At 44.4% G+C, this 14,090-nt stretch overlaps 1 protein-coding gene across 2 annotated transcripts in view; it reads left to right on the top strand.

Moving 5' to 3' along the window:
* OSBPL9 (oxysterol binding protein like 9) overlaps positions 1 to 14,090 on the top strand; it is a 163,625-nt gene that overhangs the window by 13,199 nt on the left and 136,336 nt on the right. For both annotated transcript variants that reach the window (XM_054979827.1, XM_054979826.1), the window contains exon 2: positions 6,791 to 6,841. In XM_054979827.1, the coding sequence (XP_054835802.1) occupies positions 6,791 to 6,841 (51 nt within the window). The remainder of the gene's footprint in view (positions 1 to 6,790; positions 6,842 to 14,090) is intronic.

Below are 14,090 nucleotides of genomic sequence, written 5' to 3'. Positions count from 1 at the left end.
CAGCCACCCCCTCCCCAAGTTCCCAGGCTACACAGAAGGGGAAATCCCAGTTACAGATACAGGACTCGGAGACTGAGGACAGACTATCGGTCAACTCCTCAGTGATCATAAAATCTGGAAAAAAAAGAAGAGGAAGCGTGGTCAGGGGAGGAGTCTGACAACACAGATAATTCATCCAGGCTTCTCCAACCGGAACATTTTCCTGAAAATTTTAAAGAGGTCCTACATTCAGAATGGTCCACTCCTGACTATGGACCTAACTTACAAACTATCGCAAAAAGGATTTACACCTTGATGGATGAGATCATTGAGGACCTAAAAGGCCCCTTAGTTGACGTCCCCATCATAGCTCTTCATTCGGACACTGTACTGGTTAAGGACACTGACAACGTATTGAAAGACCTGGTGGATAGAAAGAATGTTCTGAAAAATTCACATGAGGCTGCATCACTAGCGATCAGAACATCAGCAGTCCTTTCTAATTTCACGTGTGTGGTAGTCATATTAGCAGATGACCTTTAGCAATCTGAAATAGACTCTTTGACTTTCAAACAATCTCTGATAAAGAGAAAGCAAGTGACCCAGTCTGCATCGGATGCCTCTCAGGACAGTATCCAGTACTGTGCCAGAGCTCAGGCAGCCAATGTAGTTGTAAGAAAAAACCTCTGGCTGAAACATTGAAAGGTGGACATCTTATCTAAGTCTAGCCTCTCCACTGAAAAATGTTCAGGGTGTCTGCTCTTTGAGGATAGTACCCTTGACAAAGTTCTCATTGAAACTACAGAGAAGCAAAAGGCCATGCCTTCTACAAGTAAAGACAAGGGCTATAAAACTAAGTCCTTTCAGTTTTTTCAATCTTTTATGTAGAGATGTTAAGGATGCCAGAACTGGATGACAGTTCAGTCACCAGTCAAGATTCCACAACAGTTTCCTAGTGCCAAGCAATGAGACACGAGCGTAAAAGGGAAAAAGGCTATAGAATTGGGGGACACCTAAGGCGTTTCATGAATCAATGGAAAAAGACTATCACAGATTGTTGAGCCATCCATAGTGGAACTTGGATACAAGATATAGTTCACGGCACTTCCCCCACACCATTTCATCTCCTCTTCGGTTCCGAACGATACCCAGAAAGCAAGACAGATATAGGATGCCATCCAACATCTTTTGGACATTGGGGCTACAGAACCAGTAGCCCTATATCGGCACTTCCAGGTGGTATACTCTCTAGTCTTTAGTCCCCAAAAAATCAGGAGAATGGAAAGCGGTATTGAATTTAAAAGACCTCACATTCCATTCTGCAATCCATACATCAAGGTGACTTCTTGACTTCATTAGACCTCAAGGAAGCCTACCTTCACATCCCCATTTAGTGTACAGGAAATCTCTGGTTTGCCTTCTGGGTACAGCTTTAGCAGTACAGGGTTCTCCATTTTGGACTGTCTTCTTCACTGTGGGTGTTTACAAAAGTCTCATTTACCTTGGTGGTGGATCTGAGGTAAAAAGAGATACACATGTACCCTCATTTAGATGACATCTTAATCAGGGCACCAGACAAGGAAATGTGCAATCGCCACACCAAGACGGTTGTTCAGCTACTCCAAGCATACAGCTTCCTGATAAATACCCAAAAGAGTCTTCTGGTTACATCGCAGGTATTACTGCATCTGGGAGCCTGGATAGACACTCAACAGGTGAGAGTTTACCTCCCATCAGAAAAGCAGGCCAAAATCAGGAACCAGGAAGCGATATTACAGTGTCAGAAGCGAGCAGACATGAGGTACCTGGCTTAGTTACTGGGTCCATTCATAACTACAATAGACATAGTGACTTGGACCAGATTTCATGCAAGAACATTACAATGGACTCTGCGTCCATATCGAAGAGACATAAGGGAGGGGAGGCACAAATACATCCTGTTGACACTTGCCTTAAAGGAACTGCTAAGATGGTGGACATCATTGACCAACCTGATGCAAGGAGTTCCCCTTTGCCTACCCCCACACATCCTAGTAATAACAGGTGCCAAGCTCAAGGGGATGGGGAGCTCACTGCCAAGGCAAGATGTTTCAAGGAAATTGGAAAGAAAAACAGAACAGTATAGACTGGCTTGAACTCAGAGCGATAAGTCAAGATGAGTAACTGTGTTAGTCTGTCTGTAGCAGCAGAAAAGAGCAAGAGTCCAGTAGCACCTATAAGACTAACAAAATATGTGAGTCACAAACGCTTATCTGAAGTGAGCTTTGACTCATAAAAGCTCATACCCTACCACAAATTTTGTTAGTCTTCTAGGTGTTACTGGATTCAGAGCTATAAGACTTTCCTTCCTTGTTAGCCTTTCAAAAACTACTCCAGAAGAAATTTGGTTTGGTCAGGATGAACGGCATCACAGCCAAGGCTCAAAGAGCTCTTCCTCTATACTAAGAATCAATTCATATCCTTCAGTGGGCAGAAAAGCCTCAAGGCCCAATATATTCAGGGAGTAATGAACATTCAAGTGGACTGACTAAGCAGGCAGGATGTGGATCCAGCAGAATGGATGCTGAATGATCAAATATTCCAGGACATCACCAAGTGCTTTGAAATGCCAGTGATGGATCTTTTTGCTTCCACAAAGAACAGGAAAGTCAAGAGGTTCCTGTCCAGATTCAACAAGTTGGGGGCAGAAAGAATAGATGCTCTACACCACACCTGGCCCAAGGGTCTATCTTTGCTTTTGATTCTCAGCAAGGTGCTGGCCATGATATAACAGGCAAAGGCAAACATCATCTTGCTAGTTCTTTACTGGCCAAGGAGACCATGGTTCTCCATTCTGATCCAGTTGTCGATAATGGCCCCTTGGAGATTCCCAATCAGACACAATCTTCTGAGCCAGGGCCTAGTTTTTATCTGGGCCTGTCTTGGATGAAATTGACAGCATGAAGACTGAACAGAATGACTTAGAACTAACTGGACTGTCTAAGGAATTCATGGATATTATGTTTCAGGCCAGACAGCTGGCTACTAGAAAAATATATAGTAACACATGAGCAGCCTTTCGTAAATGGGTGTTAGATCAGGAATCATTGCCTTTTAGGCTGGATATCATTGCCTTTTAACATGTGGGATGGAAAAAGGGTCTTAAGACTGAACATCTTAAAGGGACAAATGACAGCTATTGCCACTGTACTAACAAAGAGGGGTCTGGGAAATATAGTGACTGATAAGTACATAAAATGATACCTGAAGGGAACAGTACAACTAATACCCCATGTCCAACACAGATTCCCAACCTGGAGCCTGTCCAAAATTTCGGAGGCCCTTACTAAGCCCCCTTTTGAACCTCTACTTTCCATTGACTTAAAGATTCTATCTTGGAAGGGTAGCATTCCTAGTTACCATAACGTCGGCATGAAGAGTTTCAGAGTTAGGAGCCTTGTCTGTCAGGAAAGAGTTATGCACTTTCCAAAGAGAGTCATTAGTACTAAGGACTGATCCATTCTCCACTCCAAAGGTAAACTCATCATATTAACCACATATTAATCTCTTTTTGCCCCAAGCCTACACACCAAAAAGAAATAATATGGCATAAGTTGGTTGTTAAATGGGTGCTTTGCATTTACATCAAGAGAACCGCCACGTTCAGAATCTCAGATTCTCTGTCTCACATGAAATTTTAAATCTAGGCAGGAGAGTCTCAAAATTGACTATAGCCTTCTGGATAAAGATGTATATCTGCAAGGCCTATGAGGTTCAAAGTCTGAGGGTCCCCTTTGAGAGTCACAGCCCATTCAACCAGGGCAACCACTACTTCAGCTAGGGCTCCTGTGGAGATTTGTAGAGCTGCAACATGGTCATCCTTTTCTACATTTGTCAAACTATAGAATAGATCAACAAAATTCTGTAGAAGCTGACTTTGGGAAAAGAGTTCTACAGCAGGTGTTAGAACAGTGATTTCCCCCACTGAAGGACAACAAAACACTGATCTGAAGGTTTCTTCTCTTCAGTGAGGTGAAGACATCCAGTTCGCCCACCACTGTTATTAAAGAAGTTCTCATTTTGGGTTAAAATTTATTAAACTATTCTGTTTGTTATAGTTTAAATTTAAAAAATTAAGTCTCATTGAGCTAGGCTATTCTATGTCTGGAGGGACTTCTGCATACACAAAATTTGCATAGCACTGCCTGGAGCAAAAGGAGGTGTGACCTAACCGGTCTGGATGCCTTCACTCCACTGAAGAGAAGAAACCTTCAGGTAAGGCCATGTTTCGTTCATTAATAGTGTTGCACACTGTTTTAAAAACAGGACGTTCTCTTTCTTCATCTTAGCTTCCCTTGCAGGTTTTTGTTGTATTCCATGCTTTTTGAGTGGGGAGGCATTTGGTCTTTAGTAGACTTGCCTTCAGAGCTTTAAAAATGTGTACATGAATATGTAATGATCTTTACTTCACTGTAAAAGTTGTTACTATTTAACAGGAAAATCCTAAGATAAGTCAGGGAATGATGAGATGTGATCAATAAAAATGTTGCTATTGCTTTTAGTATCCATAAGGGGGAACCAAAATCCAAGTCTTCCCATTTCTTGCAGAAACAAGAACAAATTGATGTAATTTTTTTTATTGCACTGACCAAATTAGTACAAAACACCATGCAAGTTTTTGAGCCCCCTGGAACTCTTCATTAGGCTAGATGTTACAAGATTTAAAAATATAGAAGGGTGGAAAGCAGATCTTACGCCATGGTGTAAAGGGCTGATATTGTTGGCATCCTTAGTGAGATGCCAGCAGGGTATAAACCTAAAGCTATTGCTGCATTGTAGGAATGCAGCATGTTCTCTAGGACACTTTGTTCTGTCTGTCTCCATTCTTGATTCGTTTTCTGAAAAACAAGTTAGTGTTTTGTGCTAATTTGGTTGGTCCAATACATGATAATATGTGGATGTTGTTTGGGGCATTTTACATGGACTAATAGGGCTGTAAAACCTTTTCCCATTTCTTGGCCTGAGAATTTTAGGCAGATGCCTTATTTTTTTCTTCCTTATGTTAGAGTATTGGTAATCATATCAGTGCAACAGTGGATTTTTGTCTGCTTGAATTTTGCAGTTTATTTCTGTAAAAATAATATCATCTTACAGTTCTAGTTAATTGCAATTACATAGTAAATACTTAACATATTACTTCAGACTAGGGCTGTCATGTGGTTAAAAATATTATAGTTAATTGTGTGATGGTTTTGCATGTCCATATAATATTTATTTATTTACAAGGCTGCAATTCTTGTGTGTAGATTTTTTGAGAGTAAGCGCCAATAGGACCTACTTCTGAAAGGAAGTTACACTGTCTGAAACACCACTTACTTCCAAAGAAATCTTATCAGTAGAATTGTCTCCTTGACTAGAATAAAACAGAAGTCCAGCGATATCTTAAAGACTAACAACAGCTATTCCAGCATGAGCTTTTATGAGCTTTTTAAATTTTGTTACAGTAGACTAACACAGATACCCCTCTGGAACTCTTGCCTCCTGAAAAGTGTATACAGACATGTACCAATTTGTATATCGTAAATCAAAGCACATATAGAGAATAGAGTAATTGCATATATACTCACAGAGGGCAAATTGGGAAGAACTTGCTGTTGGCACCATCCAGGGCTGACCCTCTGCCTCTCTCACTGCTGACTTGCTGCTGCAGAGAGGACCCCACAGCTGCCACCGTCAACTCCTGTGCAGACTACCACACTGGCTAAAAATAAGCTGTTCAACAGTATAGTGCTGCTCTTCCGAACTGTATTTGCACTGTTCTTGAATAGAAATGTTGACTGTCCCTTAGAACAAATATTATGAAGAGCTCTAAATTTTACTGTTAAAGCCCTCAGCTCAGATTGATTTGTTGGTTTAATAGGAAGAAGTATGTTTAGCCAAGTGGCACCATTTTTAGCAAAAGAAAAAAGATGCCTCAAAGTAGAGCTTCAGTTTTGTGTCTGTTTTTACCGCCTTTGCTGTAATTAGATCTTTACATGCTTTTATGTGGCTACAATTAAGTAACCTAGTTTTTGCTTTGTATTCTTAATCACAAATGACTGAAACCCTTCTTGATTATTCATTACTATTAAGTTTGCCATCTTTTGTATAGTGGAACCATATTGTCCTGCAGCCTAGATGCAATATAGAAAAAAAGCTTTATGCCTGTAGTCTCAATTTTGTGACTAATTTTTTTTTCCATTTCCAATTGAATTTCTATGTTGTTTCTGTTTTCAGTGTAAGGTGAAGTTCATACATGGCTCAGTGTTTCAGGGTAATTCTATGGTGTATGGTGTGTTATAGGCTACCTTTAAGACAATGCAATATCATATAGTAAGAAAATAGTAGGAATGGCAATCACCCTTTTCTGTTGGTTGCATTGTTTAGAAGGAGAGCGCAGAAACTGACTTAGGTAGTCTGACACCTGCCGTAATTAAGGCACAAGCAAACAGAACTGGTAGATTATGACCCCGCTTTTGGGCTACCCATTTCACACCTAGGAGGTTGGAATTTGAACCTCTTCTTGTGACATGGGAAAGAAGATCCTAGAGCTTGGTCCCTCGGTCTTTTGAAAATTCTAAGATTCTTCTTAAAGAGGGTTATTACAGAAATCTCTTTTCTTCTTTTTGGCAGATTTTGCTGTAATAGATTGTTACAATAGCAGTTCAAGCAGTTTATATAACCTGCATTTTCTGTATAATATATGTTGCAGGGAATTGCAGGGGTTAACTCTTCTGCAAAAAGTTTGTTATAGTGAACTTTTATAAAGTTGATAATTATTTTTCTATTTCAGTCAAAAGACAAGATGATGCGGGGATCACGCCGAGGCTGTGTTAGACTGAGAGTAAGTATTTGTTTTTGTATTTTTTGCAGCTTTTTGATATGATAGAGCTAGCAAGTCATTTGCTTGGCTGGACAGTTGGGATGCCAGTGTTCTAATGAAGACCAAAACAAATTAAAGTACTAATGAAGACATTCATCTGACCATTGTAAAATAGAAGGCAGTGAACAGAAAAAAGTAAATGCATTTACAGAAGTGACAGGAATAACATGAATAAGCTTTGGCAAGTAGAAACTGATCAAAGTGTAAGATGTATTTGCCCTGAAATGTTTGTACTTCTCTTCATTCCAAGTCAGTACTATTCAGTGTACACACCAGATAGTTGGCATGTGCTCATTCCTCAGTGTAAGCTATCTTTTCATCCTAAGCAGCCAACCTACAAGTGTATTTTTTTGTGCTTTTAGTTTTGTGGTACATCATTCAGAAGCAGTCTGGTAAGATCAGGAACAATGAGAAGACATTCAGAATGGCATAAGTAACGCATAGCAGGAAAAACACTTGTATAAAAGTAATACCTATGCAGTATTTAATACATAGAACCTTTCTTCCTTTATGGAATTCAGAGTGGCATACACTATTTCCATCACTACATCAACCAAACCCATAATTGCTTAGCTTCAGCAAGGTTATTACACTGTGTGCTCTCCAACCTTGTAATCTTATTCTTGAAATGTCAGAGGTGCTGTGGTGATCTATAGAACATTCATGTTCTTTAGGCAAACCTGTTTTCTCCATGTCCTTTTGGCTTAACAGTCAAAACATGCTTTTTCGGGGCTAGCTTCAGGGGTGAGAGAGGGCAGGTACCGAGAAGGCACGGAGACAACAGGTGAAGTTAAAAGGCCACAACTTTATTGATTACAGTTTACAAGAGCCTTGGTGCCACATGGGGCGTGTTTCTCAAAATTGGTTGGTTCACCTTCCAGTCAATGACCCCCTCATCCCTCAGTCCACCAACTGAGGGGAGTGGGCACCTTATGATCACAGTGAATGGGACTCTGTGTGACTCCCCTGTCATCTGGAAGCGAGCATTCCTCACAGCCCCTGAACTGGACCTGTCCCTATCCTGCATCACCCTCAAAATCCCTTCAGGGGATCCCCCAACTATGGAGAAATAGTGCACACAGACCACATTTCCCCCTCCCCCAAAAGGATCCATGCCCAATGCCAAAACTGCCACAAGAGCCACAGAATGGCTCCCACTAAAGCTCCTAAAGCTGCAACCAAATTCACAGACCATCCTGGATATCCTGCAACCACATGTCCTGTCCATAGCTGGACAGATGCACTCCATCAGGATGGTACAGAGCCTCCAACTAAAAGGAAATGTTCAGGTGATAGATCACACAATCCCAAACCGCTTCCACAAAACACGCAACCGCTTTTGCCCCCCCCCCCCCAGTGCTTGGCCAAGTCCACCTTCCTGGGTGAAGCTGCACCCTCCCACAACCTCCTCTCCTGCCAATCCGGCACAGCACTCCAAGCCCCCCAAAATACACCTGCAGTGTCCTCAGGTTGGCCATGATTGCCTGTGACAAATCAAGCCTGGCCAGGAGCCCAAACCTTTCTCCCCCGGTTGGATCATCACAGCCTCTGGGGGGCCAGAGATTGCCATGTGACAAAGCACCATGGGAAGAAAGGACTTCCATTGCACCTCATTCACGCCAATCACCTTCACATTGACTATGCCATGAAGACCCAGGTGCTGTCCCCAACTAGATTTAGCTGCATAACGACCTGTCCAATGGACAGTGCTATGCCCGCAGAGCCAAACTGACTTGGCTATCCTGTGGGAACTAAAAATGAGAGGGATTAAGCAAGAGCTCTGGGCACACATAAGACTTATACGTGCCCGACTTTCACCTACTCACCGCTGGGATCTCTGAAGGGGAAAGCCCAGATCCACCGCCACTGTGGCATCCCTGATCTGGAAGGAGTGGGCCCCAAAGTCACCTGAAGGCCAGCCCACTGCAGCTGTGGACAACCTGAGCATGCTCACAAACTGAAAGCAAACTGAGAGGGAACCTGTCGGTGTGGATGAACAACGGACCCCCACCCTGCTGGCGTGTCTACAAATAGCCTGACAGTGCTAGTACTGGGCATGGGGAGGACATGGTAGCCTCCAGGGAAAAGTAAGCCCCCTGTCCCTGCTGGTCGGTTTTGGACCGCCATAGCTAGATGTAAACTCTGGACCCCTACAAGGTCACATCAGCGAGCTCCATGGCCCGTCTGGAGGCATCGCAGCAAGAGCCAGCCACCAACTCTGGTTTTAAATTGTATCTTCATTTGATGTAATCTGCCTTGAGCCTGTTTGCAGGGAGGGCGAACTAGAAATTAAATAATAAAATAAATAAAATGAAATAAACTCCCCAACCCTGAGGGCCCCCAAAAAGGCCAGGGTGAAAGCAGCTTCAAACAGACACACCTCAAAAAGTGACCAGCAGATGGCTGGGAGCTGGCTGATAATACCCCCAAGGACCGGCCACATTATGGGCCTCCAGTGGTCCGCAGGGGGCAGACAGCACCTGCTCCAGGCTTCAGTGGCCCTGCACGCAGCAAAAGAACAGCAAGGGTCAGGGGACTCCCCCCCCCGCCCTCGTCTTACTGAAAATGAGATGGCAGCCAAGTGGTTACGCATGGTCTTGGGTGCCTGGCCTTGCTCCTGAAGGGAAGCCAAGTAGCACAGCACCATGGCCTTGGAAGTGGGCAAGGTGGCCCAGCCCCCAACACTGGCTGAGAAGTGCAGGAAGCTATCTAGAGCATTACAGTAAACCCGCAGGGTGGAAGGAGCAACCAAGGCAAATACTCCCTCTGTTATTATGTGTCCCTAAGCTCCCTCAGGTCCCCTAGATCCTGGTGAACCAGACAGACAGGTCAAAGAACCTGTCTGTCTGGAATCGAGACAAGGCGTCCACAGTGCAGTTATCAGTCCCCCCCCCCTCAGCATCAGAGTGAACCTGCAGCTTGGCCTCCAGTTCCCAGCCTTCTGTCTGAGGGAGACCCCTTGTACTAGTCCAGGAATGACAGCCAGACCTTTAGCTCCTCCCTAATGCCTTTAAGGACCCAGATGTGGTGGAGGGGTGACCCCCCACACACACCCCATTGCCCTGGCAAGGTGGGAGCAAAAGGACTGCCCCAGAGAGACTACCCTGCATGCAAAACTGAGTTGCCTGATCAAGGACTGAATGTCCTTGAGTATGTCTTTGGGATGAGATAGGGTGCGGTTAATGAGATCCCTGAGGGCTCAGAGCTTGTCTTCAGGAAGCCATGAGCATCCAGCCACTGAGTCAAGCTTGAAACTCAGGTAGGTGAGGTGGGTGGCTGGGCCCTCTGTCTTCCCCTGAGCGAGAGGGACACCTACCTCCTCTGCCAAAGCCTGGGAGGAAACCAGGTGGTCAGTGCAGGCCAAACTGCCTGTTGGGCTCACTATAAAGAAGTTATCCAAGTAATGGTTAATGTGGGGGCACCCTGTGTGGGTGTGGGCCAAAACAACCATAACAAAACTGGTCAGACCTGGGGCCTTCTTTGGGTGGCTCCTGTGTGGGAGCAGGGAATCAAAGGGGCTAGCAGTTTGCCTGGCCACCAGCTCCTTCACAATCTTACAGACCTTGCATGCCAAGTGAACCCCAAGGGGATCCTCATCATCTCCATATGTCCTTACTCACCACCCCCCTGGACTTTGTGCCCCTCATGCAGCCCCATGCCCAGAGTCCCTTGACTTGCTACCAGCTCTACATCATATGGCCCATGCTTGCAGGCCAGGAACATGGGCCATCTCCCTCCAGTAGTCCTCCCCTAGGTCTCCCTCCTCCCTTCCAAAGAGGACTCACCAGTGGTTCCCTCACTTTCTGACTCCTCTTGATGCAAGGGCCTCTGGGACTTGCAGGATCTGCAGTTCTGTTTTTTTGCCAGCCTCCTCCCTCTCCTCTCTGGAGTGCAGGAGTTTCTGGTAGACAGGGAGCACACCTGCCTGTGGTCTTGCAACCGAGGAGCCCCCCTGTCAGCTTTACCCACTGTTCGTAGGGGAGACCTTAACAGGTCCAGGGGCCCAGATGCACCCAGCTGCTCAACCCTCTCTGTGGGTAGTTCTGTAGCCTTAGACAGACCCTATAAGTTGCAATCCTCTTCTGCCCTGGCTGCACACCTCTAGGTCGACCTGGTCAGCTGGGTGTCTCCCCTTTTCCCTGAGCTGTATTCCTGGGAGCTAGTACAGCCTGAGTGACCCCACCCAAGCAAGGGTGAGCTGTCCCTGCTCAGACTTTGGTGAGAGTGCAGAAAGCTTTCTTTGGTGTGAAGCCTGGCACTGGCTCTGCCTTTGACTCTCTTCTTTATACCCTTGCATCCTGATTGGTTGAACAGCAACCAATCCAATTTTTTCTTTTAAATTTTTTTAAAAACAACAATTTTGCAATGTTGGTGCATTAAAAAAGCAAACCTTGGAAGTTTCCTAAGCTTGTTAGCGGCAATACGGCTAAGAAAAATTTAAAAATGGACTAAAAAGTGTGTTGTGTGTGCACACTAACCTTGGCAGTAAGAAATAAATTCCTTTTTAATTTTTTTAAACAAGAATGTGGCAACATTGGTGCCTTAAAAAAACCCTGCAAGTTTCCTCAGCCCATCAACTGAGGAAACAGAAAGTTCTCTGCAGAAATGGGGTATTTTTCAAGTGCAGAAAAAATAAACGGACATCGCTTCAGTTTGACTCAGGTGTAAGATTACAGACAATGGGTGTGGTTGATAGCCCACCTGCTATCAGCACTTTCCCCAACCAGCCTATTAGGAAAACTGAGAGAAGAGGGAGTGGTATTAGGGCTGGAAGTGGTGGCAACCACTATTCCTACTCATCACCCATACTGGGAGCATGGTCAGTGGGTTAGCCCTGAGGTTGGCTGTCATACACACACAGCTACCCAGAGCTCCTTTTATCGTCATGCAGGGAGCCCATCTTGCACAACCAGTACTATGTTCCCTAGCCAATGCTTAAATGCCAGCAGCCAGTTTATGCTCTTACTAGCAAACTCAACAGACATACACAGTATATGTTTACAGCCTATAGTCTACAGTGAATTGTTCATTTTAATGATTCAGTCCATGCATAGATAGTAGATGAAAAACATCCTTTGGAGGATGAACAGCCTTGCAACTGAAAGCATAGTCACCCCTTAATTCCCTGTCTCCTCACACTTGTCTTTGGGCTTTTCTGTATGTTTAAGTTACCCCTGATCTTCTTGGCAGTCGATCCACAAGCATTGGAATCGGTTTGGGCACGTTTTTTCCACATAACTGCCCTCTGCATTTTTAGAGTTTTGGGAATCACTTTTTCTTCTTTGATGTGGCTCCACTTGTGCCCGCTTCATCGGTCAGGAGTCTTAGTGTGACACTGGACTCCTCCTTATCAATGGAGGCCCAGGTCGCAGCAGTTGCCTGGTCTGCTGTTTTCCACCATAGGCAGGCCAGGCAGATTGCCCCCTATCTTTCATCCCATGACCTAACGACAGTGATCCATGCAACGGTCACCTCCAGATTGGACTACTGTAACATGCTCTACGCAGGGCTTCCCTTGGGTCTAACCCTGAAATTACAGCTGGCCCAGAACACTGCTGCACATGTCCTGATACAGGGCACACATCACTCCAATCTTGCAGCAGCTACACTGGCTCCCCGTGGAGTCGGATCAGGTTCAAGGTTTTGGTTTTAACCTAAAAAGCCCTGAACGGACTGGGACATGCATACCTGAGGTACTGCCTTTCCTTGTACGTACCCCAGAGAGTGCTTAGATCAGCGGGTAAACATCTACTGTTGGTCCCTGGCCCCAGGGAGGCTTGGCTGGCCTCGACCAGGTCAGGGCATTTTCAGTCTTGGCCCCAACCTGGTGAAACTCTGTCAGAGGAGACGCAGTCCCGTCAAGATCTTTTCTCCTTTCGGTGGGCCTGCAAGACAGAGATGTTCCACCAGGCATATGGTTGAAGCCAGCATTAGGTCCATCAGATGAGCCTCCCTGCTAGCAGGGTGGGGGGCTATATAGCCATCCATATAGTGATCTGCCCCCACCCATTCGATGGTTACAGTGTAATATCCACTCGCACCTCCCCCTTTTTCTTTTTCTTATGTATGATGGGCAGGGAAGTGTGAAGGGGACCTCATCTTAGGATGCTGGAATTTATATTATTGAGATTTTTAGTATCAAAAATTATGTCTCTTGGAGATCTGTGATTTCGTTATTTTATTTCTTGTATTTTTATTGTCGCTGTAACCCGCCCTGAGCCCGCTTGTGGGGAGAGTGAGCTAAAAATCAACCAAACTAAACTTCACATACCTTAAATCAGGATTTTCAAATAAGAGTGCTGTTGTCAGTGACATGGCAGCATTCACACACACTTATTTTTTGTGCATGCTTGTATTGATATATCAATATAAAGGCTGAATTAAAATAGCAAGTTTGAAAAAGAACACTACCTGCCTTTGTATGGGGAAGCCTAAAATGGGAGCTTCTCCATCTATCCATTTATGAACCATATGGAAAATGCTATATCCCTTTCAAACAGCACTGCTTTTTTCTGGCGCTGTAAGTAGGCACCCCTTCCCTGGGCCACCAGGGCTTTTATAATTTTTAAAAAACCAACACTTGAATATTGTTATAGCGACACACTGTTGTAGTGATAAGTTTAGCAGGTTCTCTGAACTCCCAGCATTCATTTTTTTTTTAAAAAAAAGCTTGTATCTAGTTCCTTTCCTCTCAGAGATTTAAGGGAAAAGGCATATCTCCACAAGGGAAAGGGTTAGAAATTTACTTTTTTAAAAAACAAAAACAGGATTTTGAGAACCTGCTAAACCTATCAACTTTTTTGTGCATGTTTATATCACTGTTCCCTGACTTGGATAGCCCAGGCGAGCCTGATCTCATCAGATCTCAGAAGCTAAGCTGGGTCGGCCTTGGTTAGTAATTGGATGGGAGACCTCCAACGAAAACCAAGGTTGAAGAGGCAGGCAATGGCAAATCACCTCTATTAGTCTCTTGCCATGAAAACCCCACCAGGGGTCGCCATAAGTCAACTCTGACTTGAGGGCTCTCTCCACCTCTATATAGATATAAGGGCTAATCTTTTTAAAAGATTGAAAACAAAAGCACTCACCATCAGGGCACAGGGGGGAAGAAAGAGGGGGAGAGGTGTGAAGGCCCATATACGGACTCCCAAATATTTATTTAAATAGCCTGCGCCTGGACTATTTTAATGACTCTTTTAAGATTATTATT

This window comes from Eublepharis macularius, chromosome 5, assembly GCF_028583425.1.
Source record: "Eublepharis macularius isolate TG4126 chromosome 5, MPM_Emac_v1.0, whole genome shotgun sequence".
NCBI lineage: Eukaryota > Metazoa > Chordata > Lepidosauria > Squamata > Eublepharidae > Eublepharis > Eublepharis macularius.
The sequence above is the reverse complement of the archived record's forward strand: the minus strand, read 5'-3'. Positions and strand labels throughout refer to the sequence as shown.